Here is a 22,767-nt window from a genome sequence, read left to right on the forward strand (position 1 = left end):
AGAGAGGCTCGCGTAGGCAACGTGGAGGTCGGGTTACGAAGAGCGGGGGAACTTCAGACAGAGAGACCCCCCTCTACCCTCCACCCCCATTGTGTGTGTGTGGGGTGGTTTTTTTGTCTCTTTGCACCAGGACCCATGCCAACCACGCCACGCCACCGCCTCACATTCCACCGCGAGCGTCAACTCTTTCGAGGGTGCTCTGCGCGCTGGCACCGTGCGTGGGTGATTTGTACAACAAAACGAAAAAAAAATCAGCCCGGGCGACCTCACGCACACCCAGTCAGTTTGTCACGCGTCACGCCCCTTGATTGATGGGTTGGCTGATTGGTTGATGGACGAGCGCTTTAATTAGTGGCTGCAACCCGCGTCCGTCCTGTGGTCGACAAGAGGCAAGCTCGCTCAGTTTCTGTGTTGTGTGTGTATGCCGTGTGTATGTCGTGTGTGTTGTGTGTGTATGCCGTGTGTGTGTATGCTGTGTTGTGTGTGTATGCCGTGTGTGTGTATGTCGTGTGTGTGGTGTGTGTATGCCGTGTGTGTGTATGTCGTGTGTGTTGTGTGTGTATGCCGTGTGTGTGTATGTCGTGTGTGTTGTGTGTGTATGCCGTGTGTGTGTATGCTGTGTGTGTGTTGTGTGTATGCCGTGTGTGTATGTCGTGTGTGTTGTGTGTATGCCGTGTGTGTGTATGTCGTGTGTGTGTTGTGTGTATGCCGTGTGTGTATGCCGTGTGTGTTGTGTATGCCGTGTGTGTGTGTTGTGTGTATGCCGTGTGTGTGTTGTGTGTATGCCGTGTGTGTGTGTTGTGTGTATGCCGTGTGTGTGTATGTCGTGTGTGTGTTGTGTGTATGCCGTGTGTGTGTATGCCGTGTGTGTGTATGCCGTGTGTGTGTGTATGCCGTGTGTGTGCCGTGTGTGTGTTGTGTGTATGCCGTGTCTGTGAATGCCGTGTGTGTTTGTCGTGTTTGTGTTGTGTGTGTATACCCCGTGTGTTTGTGTATGTCGTGTGTGCTGTGTGCATGTCGTGTGTATTGTCTATGTCGTGTGATTCTCGTGTGTGTGTTGTGTTCGTCTTGTGCAGTGTGCCGGTGTTGTGTATCTAGTAGTCAATTGTGCTGTACAACGTATAGATAGATGTGTGCTGTGTGTGCGTTATGTAATTTGTTTGTATGTGTAAATGTGCTGTGTGTGCTGGGGGTGGGGGAGTAGTGGCGCAGTGGTGTGCGCACTGATATACAAACCCGGCTGCTTGAGTAAACATCTCGGCCACAACTGCCACTAGTGGCGAACGTTGTCCGAACCTGGCGTTGAGCCTTGACAGCGTATCTGGTGCGGACGACACATTCACGCAACTGCTCTTGGCAAAGTCGAGTGCTACTTTGCTGCCGCAAAAAAATAGCCACCCAGCAGTCATCAATGTCTGATCCGTGCCGTGGACATGCACAGGGTGCAGACGACGAGATGTAAATCATTCCACTCATCTTGACACTCTGTCCGCACTCAAGGATGGCCCAGCCAAGCGACGGGAAGACGTCAAAGCGACGATGAACAAACTCCCAAACTGAAGACGCACGACACATTTTGGAACACGCCTGCCTTTTATTCGCCAAGTGAGACGTTTCAATGCACATCAATAGTCACGATCTCTTCATCGTAGTCATCATCATCAATGCTCCCCCCCATACCCCCCATCGCGATAGAGTATACGTTGGTTGCCACGGAACCAATGGAGGGACTGGGCGAGTAGTTTATCGAGACGGTACAAGCGGTTTCCGTTCGTCGCGTGGTGTTAACGCCTCTCGCCAGTGGCATTCGATGAAGAGGCCCATCGCTGAATGACGAGCCTCAAAACATGTGCGACTCTCATCTCCAGTTTGCTGCTGAAACCAACGCCGCTGTAAAACAACATTGGTTAAGAAGGCCCATGGGCGGATAAAGTGTTAATGTATGTTTACAAAGGAGGGGAAATACACGTATCTGTTGTTGTTTGCTACACCACTAGGGTAAAGTTAAATGTAATGCTTTTGCCAAAAACTGTCCAGCCGAGTATCCACCCCCCCCACTCCCCATGATGCGTTTGTGCCAACTTAGACCTGGGAGAGCGACGGTGCAGTGGTTTGCACTTCGCATTATGAATCTGGCAAGCTGAGTTCGATTCCTGCCCACATCCGTTCGTGGGGAGTGATATCTAAACTCATCCTGGCTGCCCCCTCCTTCACCAACCCGCATTTTCCAGCGTGGTGAAGTATGGTCAAAAGCTCCAGTTACCGACATGACATGGCGGATGCCTTACTCCAGCAGTGGATAGATAAAGGCTGAATATTAAGTATGCCTATCACAACGGTTTTGTTCAGATTTCTCTTGAGTCCAACTTTGCAGCTTTCTTCGTAAGCATATCCCTAACATTTCCCGGAATGCATTCCAATTTGACGATGATGATCACAATGGTGGGGAAATTTCAGACCTATCATGACTCCGATCTCCTTGCTGTCGGTGAAACGCCTCACTCGTTAAATACAACCCAGTGTGTGTGTCCCAGCTTGTGATCACGAGCTTTCATAGCGCACAGCTGTCTGAAACTTAACCGTGTATCCATACAACTGAACCGAATAACAGCAGCGCATTGTAGTGCACCTGCGCCGTGGGTGATGGAGTGACCTCTACATTCCGTGACTTGAGTTTCAGCCAGGCAATGTTGTGTCACTGCGTGTTACGCTTCACCTGGCACCGCTTCTCATTCTGGCGTCTGGATAAATGTACGTGTGAAAAGCTGCACTTGAATATCGACAAATGTGAGCCACGTGACGGCGTCGGGTGTCGTCTTGTTGATGCACCTCGACTTTAAAACGTCCCCTAGCCTGCAGTGAGTGGTGGCGGTGGTGGTGCTAGTCCATTCATTATGGGCCCGGAGAAATGTTTTCATGGGTGCGACCCCCCCCCCCTCGCTGCCGCCCACCTTTCAATTAAATTGAAATCCTCGAGAGAGACACAGACAAGAGACAAAGACGTAGTGTGAGATAGGTAGAAATTTGGATACAAATATGAATGTAGTGAGATGGAAAAAAGATGCAGACAAGAGAGAGTCCGAGAGATTAATTGTTTTTTTTAAAGTTAGCATTGTTATGTTTATGACGATGTTAACTTTAGTTAATATTTTATTCACCCCTAATTCCCCGTGAATCCTGGCCCCACTTCAGTTGCTTTGGGTTGCTCAGGGCCCAGCGTCGCCACTGCCTGCCAGCTGGCATGACCCCAGTGCACGTGTACATGTGTACAAGTTACGGCCCGTTTGTCAATCCACCGCTGGATGAGGGCCTCCTCCCCAACGCCGCGCTTGGCCGTTAAGGGTCATGTGACCACACTTCACCCTCTGCAGCTTGGCGAAGGCGGGGGGAGCACAGATGTGGCAGCATATGAAGTACCGTTCAATACCAGCGATGGGTTTTGCTGCACTTGACCCTCTGCTGATCACCAACGTGAGCACAGCTCGGAAGCCAGGTGCGCGACACGACTTGTTTCTGCACACGGCTGGTCGCCCATCCAAGATCTGACGCATTCCGTGTGATTTTGTCACAGAAACCGCAGGTGTAACGACCGTGACTAAACTCAGTGTAACGCGTGTGGTGGTCTAAACGTAAAAAAACCCAGAAAAACCGATAGCTTTCACGCCCGTAAACACCGAGGCTATAGCATGCACCTCGTTCTCAGAATCAACAATGACCAACCCACGTTCTGTGTGTGTATATATACATACACACAGTGTATATATAACTCGTGATGGTACATGTGGGTCAGTGCATACATTTTTGCTTTATCTTAAATAACTTCCGATGTCCACTATTTGTTTAGTTTCAAGCTGGAAGCTCTGGACCAGCCAAATGCGATGGCCAATGTCCTCAAAGACTTGGTGAAACATCGCTGCTGCTGCTGCTAATTCTATGCGGCACAAACATTATTCACAAATTAAAGGCGCACCAGATGCGTGCCATCTCCCTGCTCTCCTAGCCCACATCGGCTGCTCAAGCAGACATGACCACCGCAACAAGCCGGATGCGTATTTTTACACGGAACAATCGTAATTTGCATCCCTCCAGGGGTTGCTAAAATAGGTACCACCCTGCTGAAGCTGCAGCAGCTTGCATTGAAAACGTCAACAACGGTGGTACGACATGAGCTAAAAACTATTTACCGTATATATGTGTCCCCCGTCATAGGAATGAGAAATTTCAAACCGCCGGCTTTTGGACCAACAAGAGAGATAGGTGAGAGCATCTCGCAAGGCCCGTTATTATTATTATTGAGGCCACTGTTATTTGTTGGGAGTCTCAAATTATTGCGCGCAGAACCGCACGGTGACACTCTTGTGAATAAAACAGTTGCCCCTTCCCCTAGCCGATATATACACAAGCCCCATTCAACATCACCACACGAGTCGCCAAGGGGTGTAACGATGCATCGTCGATTCACCGATTACGATCATCTCGCGATGTAATGTACAGTACATGCAATCGAATCGCGTGTGTAAATAATCAGTGCTTTTCAATCAGTACGTGTTGTATATAACAAGAATAATAGTGGGTTAACGGGACTTTCTCCATCCACTGGAGTCCTTTACATTCAACACCAGCACCATCAGGATATATCCCCTGTAGAAGTCGACAATCTCTTGCGTTCCTGCGATGTCACTCACGATCCATCTCTTAGACACTCGCACGCGCGCTCACTGAATCGCTCCATCTGCACGGTGGGAATACTCGCGGGCGCTTTCCCTACATTCACTACAATGTGGGGGAAAAAAAAAAACTAATTTTGAATTGAACCGCGACCCTGGAACGCTGTGCGGCGGAAGGGGCGGTGGGAAATAATGGCACTCCCTTCCAAACTGCAGCCGCACGCGGGGCTTCATTTCACCCAGATCTGTCCGAGTCGGCGAACCAGAAAACATTTCCCTACACACCCGGCACATCACATCCAATGTCCATCTCGCCATAGTTGTCGGAACCAAACCACGCGCCCCTCCCTCACCCCCGGTCCACTACGAAGCGACGCGGAAAATATCCGGCGAAGGATTAAGCCCTGCGCGCACAACTCCAAGGGAGACAGACAACTGCGGCCACCCCGGCTCGTTATTGCTCAAACACGACCGCTGATCCGCGAAACGAAGCGATTTGAATTGGACCGATGAGTTGTACACGGCTCAGAGCAGCTGCGTGGGCTCGTGTAGTGAAGCGATTTGACTTTGCTCGGCGGTTCACTCGCTCGCGTGTTACGCCTCGATGCCGCGCTCTCTTTCTCTCTCCAACAAGAACACACGGACTAAAGAACACCATCCCGGCTCTCTCTAAATCGTCTTGTAGCCACACACCGAGGCGGCGGTGTGCTGTCAACACGGCTGTCTGTGCAGCTTCGTCTAATCGGACAGGAGACGCAACCGTGAATTACTTTGAGTTAACGCTGCAAGTCGGCGTTCTCGCGACGTCGCTGCGCTACTTGCGTTACAATCTAAAATACCCTATGCATATAACAACGTAAGTATGCGGACAAACGTCTTCTTCACATATGCGTCTCCACGTACGTTAAAAAAAAACATCTTACTTTGATTTATGCGTGTAATACTAAGCTACGGGCGGGAGCACCATTATAGCACTTGAGTGGCGTCACCCCCATTCATCATCGCAATGCGCATATGCAATGTCACCACGGCAGTGTTAACGCACAGGGACTATAGCCATCGTTTTCGGACATCCGTGATGGCCAGGCGCTCATCGCCGATGCGGCTTTCAAGCTCACGTCAGAGAGCCGGGACAACGACGCATCGATGTGCAGATACAAAACAACAGCCTCTACGGGAAGTTTCAACCTCCTTGGATCCACAACCACAGACAGGATGTATGCGTTTCCTCGGCGAGGTATAGACCAGGGCTTTCCCCAACCTTCACTCCTCGCGGCCCACCACGTTACACGTGTCCATGTCCACCGGCCTCCGTTCAAAATACAATTTAAGTCGTTACACGCTGCACGCGCCCGATTACGGCCAAACGACGTTCCACAGGATCTATTTAATGCGAATAGGAACTCTGTACACCATATGGCAAGTGCTGTGAGCGAGCACCTACGAAGGTCGGCACGGCACGAGACGGGGGAATGGGTGGCCAACAACCACGCCGGCGTGCTGATGTTTACACACTATCGGGTACTCATTTAAGGCTGAGGCGACCTAGGGGAAGCCCAGTGCCCGGTACACATATTCTCCACTATCATCGAACTCGCGTCGCTGCATGGGTTCATTTGCGCAGTACGATAATCACTTCGCGACCGCTCTCACCCACGCACACGTCACCACAAGAGGCGTGCCTCTTCATTTTAATCAGCGTTCCGTACGTCCACACATATGGAACCCGCTCGCAAACAATCGATCCTCTATATCTCAACTTTTAATCCGTCGTGCACACCACGTGCGCTAGCGATCGCCAAGCACGCGCGCGTGTGTGTGTGTATATATAGAACACGACTGTTATTCGTAATTGAGTAGAGAAGACGCGACCGGTGCCACGTGCAGAATGCGCACCGTGGCAGTGTCGCGAGGAGCGGCGTTTTGTTTGAGTTGTTGTCAACACTCAGCTCAGAGTGTGTTTATGTACACACGTTATAAATACAGGGCAAACCAGCCTTTGTCAAAAGTATATCCCGCCACAATATAAAACACATATATACACACCGCTCGGGGGGAGGGGGTGGGGTGGGGTGGGGTGCTCAGTGGGCGATATCGGTGCGACCGTGAAGCAAAGAGCCGCGGACACTGAAATTCTCATGCCCACGCGACGCAGTGCGGGCGTCGCGATAATTGCGAGTGGCGTGCCAATTAATTAACGGATTCATCGCTCCGTCTCGTCCCGTCTTTAATTGCCAATGTCAAGCTTCCCTACGAGAGGGCCTCTTCTGCTGTCGCGCTCACGATGATCAAACTGCGCGCTCAAGTTTTCCGACGACTGTACGGCTGCACCCCGGTTTACGTCGGTGATGCGTTCCTGAAAGGCGCCAAGGATACTGAAACGCCGTGAATTAAAACAATTGACAGGGTAGTAGGTATGAGGTGGAGGCTGAAGCCGTGCGGATACGAGAAAGTGAGCGACGTAAGTGCGAGTTGATGCGACGCATAACTGGTCGAGGTATTAATACAGTGACGACGTATTTGCGAAACAACGTAGAAGGGGGACGGGGGGGGGTGTACGTAAATCGGGGTATTACTGTAAAGTGAAAACCTTCAATGGTTGAGAGCCCCGTTTTTAAAGGTCGCACGCATTACACGCAAAGTGCTCCTCGCCACAAGTGAACACACAGTACCTTGCTGAGCTCGCCAAGCAGCACAAAGCCGTCGGCGATCCTCGCAGCAGCGGCGGCGGCTTTTGGCTGCTGGCCATCGAACAAAGACGGCGGTCACCGCATCGCGTGGCGCTTTCAGATGCGCTTCTGCGGCCGTCTGGAACGCTCTTCCTTTCGATATTAAGAAGCCACGGGAACTATGCCACTTTTAGATCGAAAACGAATTTCTTTAGAACGGAGTTGTGTTTAGATTGTTGTCCTTCCCCCCGTACTTCCACAATTAGTACGGTTGGTTACGTACGGTGCGAAAGAAGTCCAACATGCATGCATACATACGTAGATTTTCAGAAACTGCGAGCCGCATCTTCACGTGCTTTCGGAATTTTTTTCCCAGCCCTTTTCAAATAAAATTGCGATTGAAAAGTTTCTGTTTGTGTAAATGTAGCCGCCGCGTCTCTATCGGGCCACAAACTTCATTCAACTGCACCGCGAGCCGCATGCGTGTCTGTGAGCCACGGGGTGGCTCGCTCACACCCCCCCCCACTAAGCGAGAGAGGCTCCTGCAGATTCCACGCAGCTAAACGTCCACGAAGACGCAATGGAAACGTTTCGCGCGACATCTACACGAGGTTGGCTGGGGAGCAGTTCGCGTGCGGACGAATTTGTGTCACTTGAAGGCGTGCCGAGGTCTGCTGCATCTCGTCGACAAGACGGGATCGTTCAACTCGCCAAGGCAACGTGCTACGGCCGTTTTTGTCCACATGTAAATGTGTTCATATATACGTCATCGGCCGCGATCTTATCCACTGCTTGATACGGGTCTCCCTAACCACGTGTCTGTATGGATACAGGCTACATAGTACTCACCGCAGCGAGATCGACGCGTTTTGAGAACGAGGGTCGTACAATATGACACTAGCCTTTAGCTTCAAGGCGTCATCTTTCTGTGCTAAATATATTCAAGAAAAGGGGTAACATGAAAGTGCATTTACTTATAGGGGCCACTACAACACACACGCCACATCAAAACATAAATAACCAAGTGCAATTATTTTCTCGCGTAATGCTAACACCCCGTTCTCAAAATCGTACGGTCTCAACTCGTGTGTGTATCTACCGGGATTTCTTAAAAACCGCATATTCCTCGCGACTCGTTACACGCCGTACGCATCCGATGATTGCTAAACACGTCAAACTGAATGTGAGAAAGCACTGTGATAAGACTGTGTGTGTGTGTACTCACGTGACGTGATTCGTGTATCAAGATTATCCCAACGTGACGCGTTACCAATCATCAGGCGCATGCAGCGTGCAACGAATTCGCGTTTAAAAAGGGGGTAAAACACGGCAAGGCAGATCACAGCGAGTGGTGTTGACTGGAGTTTGGGGAAACTCTGGTACAGACTTTTAGAAAAGCACATACACACACACACGTGGGCGCGCGTGACTGCCCATACAGTGCAGGGTGGGTCCAGATGTGTTGTGACCCCCCCTCCCTATTTAATTCTCTAAACCAGAAATTAATATGCAAATGAAAAAAAATTATGGGTTAAATTAATTGGGGACCACAAGACATCTGGAGCACCCGGTACAGACACCCACACGTGGGTTCGACCATGGAGCTTACACGTAGGGTGCTGATGGTGCATTTCCGTCCGATGTTGGCGAAACCGTGTCGCCAACAATGGACAGAATCGCCAAGGAGATGTTTTTTTTTTTCCAGGAGTTTCATAAAGATGCACATTTCGTATAAATTTCACCACTCAAAGGCGCATAGCCTTCCACTGGTATCCACTGCTGGACGAAATGCCTCACCACGCCATAACCAGGCTTGGCAGAGTCAATCTTTTTTCCACGCGGGGTTTAAACGTTGGCACACGTGGCCACCTTTGAATTAATTCTTATTTGTTTCATCACGTGATCACTCTCCGGGAGATTAAGATACTGCGATATGATCCCACTGCCATACATCACAGGTTGGCACGCGACTGTATTTCAAACTCCGTTCATAACCACCCATCATTCCACGCATTTGTATCTCGTACGTACGCCACACTGACCTAGCCTCGTATTAAAAGGCCACCTTAAACTATCATTGTTAATATCTGTTATTCAAAATAACAGCAGTCGGGTACTTATAAAAACACACAGCGTTTACGGAATAACACTAAATAAAAGCGATACTCCGTTGGCAGTGGTGCATAAGCGTACAAAAAATAAACGCCTCAATATCACATTGGCAGCAAAAGCGTTGCGTTTCATGATAATTAAACAATAAGGTCATTCAGGCGGTGCTCTTGGTTCCGGCGAGTATGCACCAAGCGAATCACCATGTGTGGTGGTGTTTGTCAGCACCACACGGAACCACGTGTGTTCGCTTACCTGTTCATAGCGTGCCATCAATTGGTTATGGAGCCTCACTCCTACAGAATCACAGCAGCGCCTTCGTTTTGGAATACCAACCTCGCGCTATGAGAATGATGACGTCAACACCAAATGTATTAAATTATAAATTATTCTTTGTTAAGGATTCATTGGCACCAATATCACGTTTCTTTCGCTCTTCTAGAGCCAAGCTGTTTTTTTTTACGAAATCAAAGTTTGATGTGGAACTGCAAATGTGTCTTGAAGCGGGGCTTTCGGAGGCACATACATTGTTGTAACACGTATAGCTATTAATTACATTCCATCAATGGCGCAGATTCCCCAACTTCAGTCCTCGACTCACCACCAACTACACCCAGAATGTGCCAGTTGTTTAATGATTGTAACCCCCTTTCAAAGAAATACAAAGTCGTTACACGCAGCACGCGTCCTACGATTGCTCAACTCGTTCCACGTGCTGGAGCGACTGCCCCCGATTCTAATTAAACAAGGAACCGTGTGTGGTATGTGTGTACGTATATGTACTGTGGTATGTCAATGTCCAAATCTCTAATGGGATAGCAGAAGCTTCGTGGTTATCTCACGTGGGCTACAAAACCACCTGCCGGAGTTCGAGTCCTGGCCATGCTCAAGAGGCGAGTGGTTATCTCACGTGCCGGAGTTCGAGTCCTGGCCATACTCAAGAGGCGAGTGGTTATCTCACGTACCGGAGTTCGATACCTGGCCGTGGTTTTCTCAACCGGTGCTGGGCTCTTTCTAGGTCGACTCGGCCTTAAACGAGTACCCGATGCGGCGTGTAAATATCAGCACTCGTGGCTGGGTGTGGTGCTGGCAAACACCACCATCACCATACTCTTTGGTTCTTTCGGTAAAGTCACGTATGTGAAAAATAAATAAAATACAATTTAAATAATTTACTTTTTTTTCACCTACGTGACTTTACCGAAAGAACCACGAAAACTTCAAATCTAGAATGAACCACCATCACCACCACCCCCCTCTTACGCGGCCGTCCCGACCGCAATAGCTGGGTGCTCGATCACAGCACCTGCCAAAACAGCCGGTAACGGTGAGCGGAGGATATTTATTTTGCTGTGTACGTCTCCCAAATGAAATTGAGAGCACCGATTCAATTTAAACGAGGCAGGCCTTGCGGTGCGAGTGCGTTTGTGAAGCTGTTAACGTCGACGCGGGGAATCTTTTGCACGTCTCCCACGTGATGTGAGGGAGCAAATTAATGTTGTCCGTGTCTACCCGATCTTCCCGTGTCAAGGTACAACAGAAAAGCCCACCGATTTATATTTAATCAAAGCTCCTCACAGCCACCACGGATGTGTGAAGCAATCATCAGGCTCACACAGCCTGTAATTAATCGGGGCTTTAGCAGAGGTAAATTCGTAAACTCGGAACGTTGTAATGCGGTGGGTCATGAATGTTATGAAACTGAGGTAGTGACGGAGTCTCAGATGTGCGCGACTTCTCGATAGTTTGACTGAAATCTGAGTGTAATATGAAATCTATGATCACAATTACTTATTAAATGCCCCTACTCTTGATCAATAACACTGCAGGTTTAATGAAGTTATCTTGTTCAATCTTTTGCGATTTAATTAGAATGTGGAGGTGGGCTAGAATTCAAGAGTGAGAGAGGGAAGTTTGTGACATCCTCTCTGAACATTATTTGATTTCTTAAAAGAAAAAGACGGTTCATCTCCCGCTGTGAATATATCCCACTGTGAGCGCTGTAGAGTTAACATTTCATGAATGAATGTATTTTTTCAAAGATAATAAAAACATTTAATGATCCCTTGTGACCAAGGCAAAACAAGTGATGGATTAGAGCCAGCGCTTACTGTGACCCACAATTGTATGCCTTGCCATGTTGATCAATCCTCCTTGGTTCAAATATAAATTAAGTCAGCACGCTGGCCACACCAGGTGATTGCTAAACACTTCCCGATAAGTCACGTGGTATACTCGCGTACATACACACACTTTAGTTGAATCGGCGCTATCTGTTGCATGGGGCGTGCGCGTACACACATGCACTGCACATGCCTGATGATGAATTAACGCCGCTCGCAGGTCTAACATAGAGCGGTAATCCAACTGGCGCTATCGCTGTTGTATGCGTGTGTGCACACGTGCGTGCGTGCACACGTGCATCCCAGTGACGTTGACAGCTCTCGATAGCACGTGGGGTATGTGTAGCAATCAAGAGGTGTGCGTATTGTGTGTTAACTACATCATTTGTACTCTTAACGAAGATTCGTAAACATGGGATACCATGGTGAGTTACAAAAACTAGGGTTTGGCAAACGCTAGATGGGAGTAAATGCTGGCACTGGAATTTGTACTCCGCGGCCAGTAAATCAGCTCGGTTCTTTGTTGAAACACAACTTCTGCAGTGCATGCTTTGTCCGGACGCAGCTGCGAAATTTGCACAGCCCTGGAGTTTTCGCTTTGATCGAGGCCCTTCGAGCTGCTCCATCTCAAATGTTCGAACGAAGAGACGATGACTACGGTGAGTCCGCGGTCTGTACCTGAGGTGCTGTGCGCTATACAGGATATAAAGACAAAGATAGCCTTAACAGACTGTTGGGGCAAGTGCTCTTAGCGAGCACCTATGAAGGGGAGCGGTCGTGAAACGGTTAGCGCGCTGGGCTACGAACCCGGTGATCCGAGTTCGATTTATGCTCACGGCCAACACCAGTGACAATTATTTGAACCGGTCCTGCCCCCCCCCCCTCTAGGTCGACTCAGCCTAAAATGAGTACCTGCTGCGCTGTGTATACGTCACCACGAGAGAGACAAACGTGGTCGGGCGTGGTGCTCGCCGGCCACCCACCCGCTCGTGTGCCGTGCCGGCCTTCATAGGCGCTCGCCATGCAAGGATACACGTGCATATACACACGCAGGCTTAAATACATCCCGTTGATTTCGGAGCCGAAACGGAATGCTCGCGATGTAGCGAAGGCGGCAGGCAGTAGCGCTGGAGGTTCAGAGGCAGGGAGCTCTTCTCCCAGCCACGTCGCCCGGCTTGGCAGGAGGCGGCGACGTCCACCACGCCGATCCCAACCGACCCGTCGACGCGACCCATCGGCGAAACGTTTCAAGACGTAAAAGCCACGGCCGACCGCACGGTGGCACGGGACGCGGGCGGGGGAAGGGAGCGAGAGGCGCGAGCGATCGTTAGTTTTCCACGGGCGATCACACGATGCTGGTCGACGCCTTGGCGTCCCCGCGGCCGCACGCCGCGTTGCTGTTGCCGACGTTGGAGTTGCAGCCGCGCGTTGCTGTCGCGGCGGCTGTCGTCGTCGTCGCCGCCGTTGCTGTTGATGTTGTCGCGGCGACCACTGCCGCCGTCGTCGCTGCCGCCGCCGCCGCGGCCTCGTCAGGGCAGCCGTGCTGAATGAGGAGCTCCGCACACTCGGCGCTGTTGGCGCGACGCGCGTGCACGAGCGCCGTGTGCCCCCGCGCGTCCCTGGCGGCCACGTCGACGCCGTACTGCGGAGCGACGGTGGAGGGGGAGCGGGGTCGGGGGAGGGTGGCGCGGGGGTGTGGAGGTGGAGGAGATAAACAGTTACGTTTGTCGTGCGAGTGAAAACACTCTCAACAACGCAGCAAGGGGGGCAGCTGGTGGGGGCAGCAGTGGGAGTGGGGCGGGCAGCCGACGCACCCAGATGAGCAGCTGGGCCAGCACGACGTTGGCCATGGCGCAGGCGAGGTGCAGCGCCGAGCGTCCGTCGCCGTCGCCGTACGTGTCGTTGACGTCGTCGCGCGAGCCGTGGGCCAGCAGCAGCACGGCGGTGCGCAGGTCGTCCTCCACGACGGCGCGCAGCAGCTGCTGGCCCAGCGGCACCTCGCAGGCCGGCGCCGCCCCCAGGAACGCGCGGCTCTCGTACTTGGTTCGGATCCAGCGCTCCTTCTCCTCCCTGGCGGGACACACGCACGGTTTCTCGGGGTCGTCAGAGAGGCGGAGGGCCGTTAACGCACGTAACGGTTTCAACGTGAGGCCGGACGCTGGTCACACAGCACCCCCCCCACTCAACTTAACTGTCCCCCTCGCGACTCACTGAAGGGTCACGATCTCGACGAAGGGTCACGATGTCGGCGACAATCTTACGCTGCCCAGCAACTTTTGCGCACGAATAATTTTCAATCAAGGAGTTGTTGTTGTTGTTGATGATGATATTGGTCTCGGCAGCCTGTGGTTTAAAAAAACAATACGTTTTATTTATATGTGTAAAGTGTGGTTGGCTCCCACCTCTTCCAATACGTATGGCCAGCATGAGAGAGTAGGCCAGAATATCCTCTACAGCCTTTGCGAGTGTAGCCCCTTCCCCCAGCAGTGGCGTGAGCCAGGATTTGCAAGGCTGCTCCTTTTATATAAATGGAGACACAGAATTGTGATGATATATGCTGAAACCCAGGATGCTCCACAAACCGACATGTCATGTGCTTATATGCAACTGCTCTTGCCGAGTTCAGTTAGAGACACCGCACGGACTGCGTGACGTCTCCAACGTTGGACCGGTAGCCAAGGGAAGGGATGCACATTGACAATACGCATTGCGTGGAGCAATGAAAGCAGCTCGTGATGCCGGAGCAAGGAGGGAGTGCTGCGTTGTGAGACCACAAGAGATGGCGGGTGGCTTCAGGAGGCGTTCATCCAGCAGTGGATAGATCATTACTGATGATGATGATGATTACATATGTAATGTCTTCACATAACCCCGGGCAGCTGCCCGTCTCCACTACAATCACCGTTGTTAGAAAATAACAATCGATTCTCGATTCAAACCGTGACCCTGGATCACGACAATTCATTGACTCTCCGAGGTGGTGAATCGTTACACCTCTAGCTCTCAGTGTCTGGCATTTGCATGAGGTGGTTGGGAGGTGGTTGGGTGGTGGGGGGGGGTGGCGGCTGACGGGGTGACTGACAGGTGCTGACATGAGCCCCCCACGGGATTCTCGAGGTTAATTGGGTGAAGCTGGAGATTGCTGCTGACGCCCGATGACCGCCAACCATTTCGCGGTGTCCCAGTGATGCGACTCCGTAATTGATTGCTCCCCGAGTGATTTAATGTACGTAACCCGATGCTTTCAATAGCGGGTGTTCTCCCCCCATCACCCCCCAACCAGGCTGAGAAATACGTGTTCCCGTGACACAGCCTGGTCGGGTCTTTAGAGTTTAGGATTTACCGTTCACACGACAATGCTGAATATAGGCATTTTGAGCTCAAAGACGACAATGCAACAGGACGCGTTCCGAATGGCCACGTTGTTTTACGCTCTGTTGTAAAGCACTTTATTGGCGGCGTGGTTGGGAAGGGCAATGGGCCTCCCCTGTCCAATCTCCTCTCTCTCTCTCCGTAAGCACACGGGCCCCGACGGACGATGGGTTCCAGTGCAGTTGCACCGCCCGCACACTCGGTATCTACGAGACTGTTGCTCTAGTTAGGGGACTTTAAATAAATGCGTAGAAACTATTCCTGTTGTTTGGGATACACCGTGCCAGTATGAGCATCTCTTCGGAGGAGAAACGAACGGCCGAATGTATTAGTAGATATTAAAAATAAAAGCAGTAATGAAAAAACCGACAGGTTATGCTTTATTAAAGCCCACCTCTCCTCCCTTGCCTGTTCTCTTCTACTCCCCTCCCCTTTCCTAACCCCTACTTACCCTAGATCGTGGCCGCCCATTCCTCATCCCCTGCACGCCCCTGCCATCGAAATAACGTCCTTGTTTATACCTTTTTTAATGTTAAGCACCTTGTTCAAAGGCGCACGATAAATATGAATGAAGATCAAGCGTGACTTGAACTCGTGCGGTTACAACGCACGTGCGAGGAGTGTAAGGGGACTTCTCCAATCATGCCCTGTGATGTTCATTAACAATTGCACAAGTCACCCAAGAAGCAAGCAGCTTTTAACATAAAGGTTGTGTGTCCTGGGCTTTTCGACACAAACTTGAAGTTATGTTATTGAGGCATATTTAAGTGTAATAAGTGGAGTGCTTTTGGGAGATTGAATTTTATCATGAAAATCACCGTACCCAGCAATGCATGGCAATTACACTATTTTTTAAAGCTATTTTTTATTTATTTGCCACTTAAGGCCCACTGAGCTATATAGCTCTTTTCGGAAGCAACCTGGCTACAAATGATAGCTCAACGAAGTGGCTTATCACGTGGAAATGCATAGCAGCCAAATATTCCAGTCTACACGCATGTTGATTTTAAATGTGGAGGGAAAAACTGGAGGACTCGCAGACATGTTCCCACGACCATGGGGAGAGAGAACACGCAAACTCCAAATATACAGCAGACGTCAGTAGCCAGGATCGAACCCACGCACTCCTGCATACCAGGCGAGCTAGCTAACATCTCACCACTGCTATGACAAGGATGAAACACGTAGACCCAGACCAAGGACATGTAACACAACCTGAAAGGCAATGCAAAGAAGCGTGGAGAGAGGAGGCAAGCGTGGAATCACACCGGGTGACAGAAAGAGGGACACAGGGATCAGAGTCCCGGTGCAAAGTAGAGACATCATATTGGCAGTTAAGAAAAGTGGAGTTTGGTTTGGGCAGGGAAATCATGGGCTCGCTACAACGGCTGATGGCCAGTAGTTGAGACTCATGACAGAGTGGCAGGTAAAGGAGATATTGCACGCAGATGATATGCTATTTTGAATTTAGGCTCATGAGACAGAACAAAATTGTTTCAAAAGCGAGAGAACCAACCTCAACCATCCCCATCCCCCCCCCCTTACCAAATGAACTCTACGCAATGAACTATCATAAAAAAACGAAACAACAAAAAACTATTCTTGAATCAAATCACGGGAAGTCGTCGCATCGCTGCGGTGGCCGGTTGTGGCCGTGTGGTGGGGCGCGGTGCTGCTGCTGCTGCTGGTGGGGAATGAATGGGGGGGGGGGGGAACTTGGGTTGCCCAACTTCCCCAGCCATCTACAAGAGGAGGAGAGCCTTGTTTGTTTTTCTGGTTTCTCGTCCTCCTTTGAAGAGGTGGGCACACCCCCCCCCCTCCCTCCCCCCTGCTGTAGGCACCACGCACCGCCGCCCTCCCAACAACAAACTGCTGCGGCCACGCAGACAACCGAGAAGAAGGCGGCTTAAAGAGCGAGCCGCCAAATTTCCTGTGCTCGCCCCGAGGATGAGGCACTGCCCATCCCCCCCCCCCCCCCCATTGTCTGCACAACAGCGCTCAAAAAAAACCACAGCCCCAAATTTCCTCTCTGCAGGGGGGGGGGGGGCAAGGTTGGGGAGGGGGTGGGGCCACGGTCCCAGCGAGCGACCACCACCGCCCCTCCTGCCACTCCCGCCCGCCCGCTCGCCCGTCTCTCCGTACCGTCTGTGGGGGGGGGGGGGGGGGCTCGCCCCGGCATCACGGCGGATGGCAGCAGTGAGAAGAGGCAGCGTGGGGGGGGGGGGTAGTTAATGGGTGGAGGGGGGAGGGGCACAAACCGACGTCTTGCAGACCTCAAAAGCTCGCGGTGAAAGTGTGTTTTAGTAGGCTGCTGTTTTTTGGTTTGTTTTTGTCAGTGTTTTTGTTTGTTTGTGTAAATGTGCATATATTGTGATTGTCTTTTTGTGTGTATGTGTGTGGCGCTGCAGTTAGCCCACTTGCGATACGAACCCGGCGACCCGAGTTCCTCTCGCGCTTACAACATCAGTGAGGAATGTCTGACCCCAGTCTTGGGCCACCCCCCCTAGGTCGACTCAGCCTTCAATGAGGATCTGGTGTGGTGTGTAAACATCAGCACTGGGAAGGCAAAGGCGGCCGGGCGTGGTGCTAAGTCACACCCACCCCCTTGTAGGTTGCACTCTGCCAGTCTCCACAGGTGCTCTCGCTCAGAGCACTTGCCCCAATAGCGTGTGAAGATCTTTGTCTTTGTGCGTGCTTTTACAAGTGTAATTGTGTGTGTGTGTGTACCTGTTTAGATTCCCGCTCACGGCCAACACCAGTGACGATTATCTGAACCGGTCCTGGGCCTCCCCCCTAGGTCGACTCAGCCTCAAATGAGTACCCAGGACCGATTCAGATAATCGTCACTTGCAATTGGCCGTGAGCGGGAATCGAACTGGGGCCGCCGGGTTTTTAGCGCAGCACACTGATCGCTACACCACTGCTCTTGCACGTATCAAATATCCCCCGTGTAGCCTTAAGAGACTGTTGGGGCAAGTGCTGTTAGCGAGTGGCACCTACGAAGGCCGGCACGGCACATGATGGGGTTGGGTGGCCAGGACCAATGCCCAGCCGCCTTCGTCTTCCCTCGTGGTGATGCATGCAAACCGCAGCAGGTATTCGTTTGAGGCCGAGTCGACGATAACCGTCACTTGCGCTTGGCCACGAGCGGGAGTCGAACTTGGGTCGCCGGGTTCGCAGCGCTCCGCTCCTGCCGATCGCTGCGCTCAGTGGCCGTGAGCTCAAAAACAGTGCAGCTTCACCCCCCCCCCACCCACCACCCTGCCCCCCCCCCCCCCCCCCCCGGCGAGGCACACACACAGCCCGGCAGAGCGCAAGCCTTTCGCGACGGCGCACCCCAATGCCACTCCGCTTGCCCCCGTGGTAATTGCCCTTCAATTATAGTAATATCACAGGGTGTTTTGCGACGCTGGGAGATAGAGGATAAAGGCGACCCCATTCATGAGTCTCCGAGGGCCCCTGTGGGTGGGGGGCGAAGCCGGCTCGCGTCACTCGCCGGCGAGAGGGCAATTTATTGGATATGAGAGGCGCGCTGTGTTGCCTCTCGCCCGGGATGAAAAGGGCAAGCGCTGGATCCTTTATGCGGCTGTCGATTTGAGATGGGGGGAGGGGTGGGAGGGTGGGGGGGTGGGAGGGTGGGTGGGGAGCGCGGATGTGTGGGGGAGGGCCGGTTAGCTCGCACGCCCGCTCGCCGAATCTGGCCGCGCTACGAGTCTTTTTTTTTCTCTCTCATTCAGCTGCCCCGGTGGTGGAGGATTGTGATGATGATTTACTCCTTCCACCACCGCAACCCCCCCCCCTCCCCCAAAACACAGCCGGAGACGGCGATGAATCGTCACAACTCAGGGCTGCGATGCGAAATGAGAATTTAACTTCCTCGGCTTTACCATCCCATTTGGGCTGTTTTTCTTCTATTTAAAATGTAATTATAATAAGCAGTGCTGTTATGCAACAATTCACTCCCCCAGAAATTCAACGATTTGCTGGCAACGACGATCATTTTTTGAAAATATATTTTTAGTTTTCTTCACGGTCTTGTTTATATTTATGTTACATTCTCAAGGTTTGTTCGTTTCATCAGCCTAAATGGCGCATCGATGGCGCATCGTTTGCAAAAAAAAAATACGTAAAATTAAGAGCACTCTGTCAATCCGCCGAAGGCCTCCACGCATCGTGTCGGTCACGCGTGCTTGTTGGACAGACTTCACCGTTTGCTCAGGTTGGTCGCTTTCGACGAGTTCGGATATCACTCGCCACTCATGTTCGTTGTGGCCTAGAAGCAAGCTCAGTAAATGGGCACTGCGGAGTGCCAGTTGAACTCTGCAGTGCCCTGTCAAGGATGAACGGTGGTCGAGACTAACGGTGGAGTGGCATCGAAAGGAGGGAACGATTAAATCAGCTTGTATGCAGGTGATAGACGGATCGTTGCATCACATGAGAGATGCCGACGGCTTAAAGATGCCTTCAATCCAGCAGTGCATTGAACATGATTGATGGGGATTATTGGAGAAACATTTTGACGTATATAATACGAGTAGAGCATGTTTTCCTAATTGTAAATCCCAGTAAGGGGCCATCCATTTAGTAGGTACGCAAAAATCTGTCAAAACTTGACCCCTCCCCCCTCCCTGTCAGCACGCGTACTTTTTACCACCCCCACCCCCACCTGCGTACGTACGCTTGACGGACCCCCCCCCCCCCAGAATCCTATAGAACGGCCAATATATAATCCACGCAGAATCGATCAAGGATTCATAATATTCTTGGTTCTTTCGGTAAAGTCACGTGGAAGGGAAACAATAAAATAATAAAAATATAAAACAATAAAATTCTCACGACGTTTCGACTGCAACACAAGCAATCATCATCAGGTGTGATTTTATTGTTTCCCTCCCCGTTTCCTGTGCGTACGTACATTGTTAGTAGACCACCCACACGCAAGAGTACGCATTTGGGTTAACTCCCCCGCCTCCCCCCTCCATGATACGTACTAAATGGATGGCCCCTAATATCTAAGCCAGTAAACCCACTTGCTACACTTCTTCTTCCTCACCAGACAAGTCCTCCCTGACCACAGCTCGGCCTGCGTGTCCGTTAGCATGGCTGAAAGTTCTCTCAAGACAGGAGAGCGGTAGCGGTGGGTGAAGAGGGGGGATTGGTGGTGTCAGATTCAGAGAGGGGGGCAGCAGGGAGGAGAGGTTCGTACTGAGCCAGGGATAAGTCAAGCGGCCCCTGGGGGGTGTGTGGGGGGGGGGGGATCATAGCAGGAAGTGGGAAGGACACGGAACGAGCACTCTGGGCCGTAATTACAACACGGGCACAATCACAAGACCTCGACGAGACAATGGCGGGCAGGAAATGAATCCGGCAGCCGCAGATGGCTAGCGGAGGGCGAGATGCAACGCACGAGCAACACCCCCCTGCTGGGAGCGCGGGACGCTGCCGGACAGCCACCGCTCCGACTTAAAAGTTTCCAAAGAGCGGAAGGCGAGCAGAGAAAGTGGTTTCCCGTCTCTCTGGGATGAACTCTCCCTCCTCCTGCCCTTCCTCCTCCTCCTCCTCCTGTGGGTTGTGTTCATCTCTCACCTAGGCAACGACTGTCGTGGCGATGCATTCCCCGGCTCCCTTCCCCCTGCCCACACCTCCCTCCTCAACGATGAAAAGTTACTCTGAATACACTGTCATATAGCACACAGATGAACGGAAGCTGCAATGGGAAGAATAGTTCTTATCTATAGTAATAAATATAATAAAGTGCATTTGGAATTCACACTGTTATTCTTATCGCGGTGCAAGGCCAACCTGAAGAAAGGCGCTACGAATTTCACACAGTCTGCAGTAGTTACACAGTATGGGTCTCTGTTGCAAAGTGCAATCCCACATGAGTAATTTGCAGGTAATCTTATGAATGTTGGCAAAATGCGTATGTGAATATACATGCGATATTGCAGGCTGTGTTTCTTGGCTCGTCAAACACAATCTTGAAACTTACGTTGGGGATATTTTTTTCTTTAAAGTCACCGACAAACACAGCGCAAAATCACCCGAGTGACATGACCACGACAACACTGCCATACATCGCGATGCGATGTCAGTGTAGTGATACCACTCCGGTACACTCGAGTGGCGAGCTCGACCCAAAAAGTCTTCTCGTTAACGAATATTCACACTTGTATCAGACGGCCTGGGAATATCAGCCGTAGGGTATGTATCTGAAGGATAACAAGAGGTTCTTGAAACCCTTCCAGAATCTCTGCAATATGAAAGCAGACAGGGGTCCTCCTCCTCCTCTCAGGACAGGACAGCAGCCAACCCCATGTAATCATGGGACTGTTGTCTTAGAAATAGATGTATGTCTATGTATGTATACAGGTGTCTATGTAAGTAGTGGTAGTGGAGTGGTCAGCGCGCTCTGCTACGAACCCAGTGACCCGAGTTCGATTCCCGCTCACGGCCAACGCCAGTGACGATTATCTGAACCAGTCCTGGTCCTCCCCTAGGTCACCTCAACCTCAAATGAGTACCTGGTGTGGTGTGTAAAACATCACCACTGGGGAGATAAAGGCGGCCGGGCGTGGTGGTGGCCACCCACCCCCTCGTGTGCCGTTCTGGCCTTCATAGGTGCTCGCTAACAGCACTTGCCTACAGTATGTTAAAGCTATACAGGAGATGTTTGTCTGTGTGTGCGCGCAGCTAGGTGAGTGTGTATGTATGTATGTATGACCGCGTGTTGTAATTGCACGAGAGTACGTGAGTATGCATGAGTGTGCAGAAGTGCCTGTTGGCAAGTTTGTGGTTAAGTGTGTGCATGAGTGTGCGTGTGTCTAAGAACGAGTGTGTGCGTGCAGGGGTTTGTGGATGTGCAAGTACTGATGTGTATGTTTAGTGTATGTGTGTGCATGAGTGTGTAGGTCAGTGTGTGTGCATATGCATGTTTGTGTGTAAGTATTTGCAAATACGTGCATGTGGAGACTGTTTAGGCTATACGGGGGATATTTGTCTTTATGTAAGTATATGGTTCTCTGTGGATCATCTACTACAGCACAAAATGCTTCCCACAGATGAAGCACATAACCCATCACGTGAACTCCAGTCATCCTCGCAGCGGCTTTTGGTTAGCCATCAAATAAAAACGGTCACCGCATCACGCGCTTTCAGATGCGTGTCTGCGGCCGTCTGGAACGTTCTTCCTTGCGATATTAGGAAGCCACTGGAGCTATGCACTTTTAAATCATCTAGATTGAAAACGAATTTCTTTAAAACTGCTTTTTGTGTCTAGTTTGTTCTTTCTCTGCACATACGATTATCATGGTTGGTTATGTATGGTGCTAAAGAAGTTCAATATACTGTACATACAATTACATAGAGACCCATATACTTCCATAAACCTACATAGATATCCATACACTTACACAAACCATGTACATGCAGATAATTAGAGAGACCCATACACTTGCATCTTTTCCAAAGCCAAAAATCACATTGTTGCATGGGGTCGGCAGCTCGGAGTTTTCTTTCTTCAAATCAATCACCGCAGATTCTGGGGGCTCTCACACCGCGTAACTCATGTTGCGCAAATTGCATCCAAAGTAATCCTGTTCTGCATGGGAGGAGGCAATCACCGGCAGATGCACCGCGTGCACCACCCACCTCCCTGACTGGCGATTGGCACTTCGCTCGCTGGATAGGGGGGGGGGGAGCAGAAGGAAACGGCGCTACTGGGTGTGATCAATGGCCTGAATTCAATTACTTCTGCCATCTCTCGGCTAATTGAATGCAGTGATGTGTGCCGCACACTGCTCCCCTCTCTTCCCTGCCGCAACCATT

The 22,767-nt window shown here is 51.1% G+C and overlaps 1 protein-coding gene across 3 annotated transcripts in view; it reads right to left on the minus strand.

The window, feature by feature from the left end:
• Window positions 1–1,574: 1,574 nt before the first annotated feature.
• Window positions 1,575–22,767, minus strand: part of LOC116940920 (arf-GAP with GTPase, ANK repeat and PH domain-containing protein 1-like) — a 124,067-nt gene continuing 102,874 nt past the window's right edge. For all 3 annotated transcript variants that reach the window (XM_032951301.2, XM_032951302.2, XM_032951300.2), the window contains exons 17-18: window positions 13,383–13,638; window positions 1,575–13,210 (exon numbers count right to left, since the gene is read on the minus strand). In XM_032951301.2, the coding sequence (XP_032807192.2) occupies window positions 12,914–13,210; window positions 13,383–13,638 (553 nt within the window). In that variant the 3' untranslated portion in view covers window positions 1,575–12,913. The remainder of the gene's footprint in view (window positions 13,211–13,382; window positions 13,639–22,767) is intronic.

Source organism: Petromyzon marinus, chromosome 10, assembly GCF_048934315.1.
Source record: "Petromyzon marinus isolate PM22_M1 ecotype Great Lakes invasive population chromosome 10, UKy_Petmar_22M1.pri1.0, whole genome shotgun sequence".
Lineage (NCBI taxonomy): Eukaryota > Metazoa > Chordata > Hyperoartia > Petromyzontiformes > Petromyzontidae > Petromyzon > Petromyzon marinus.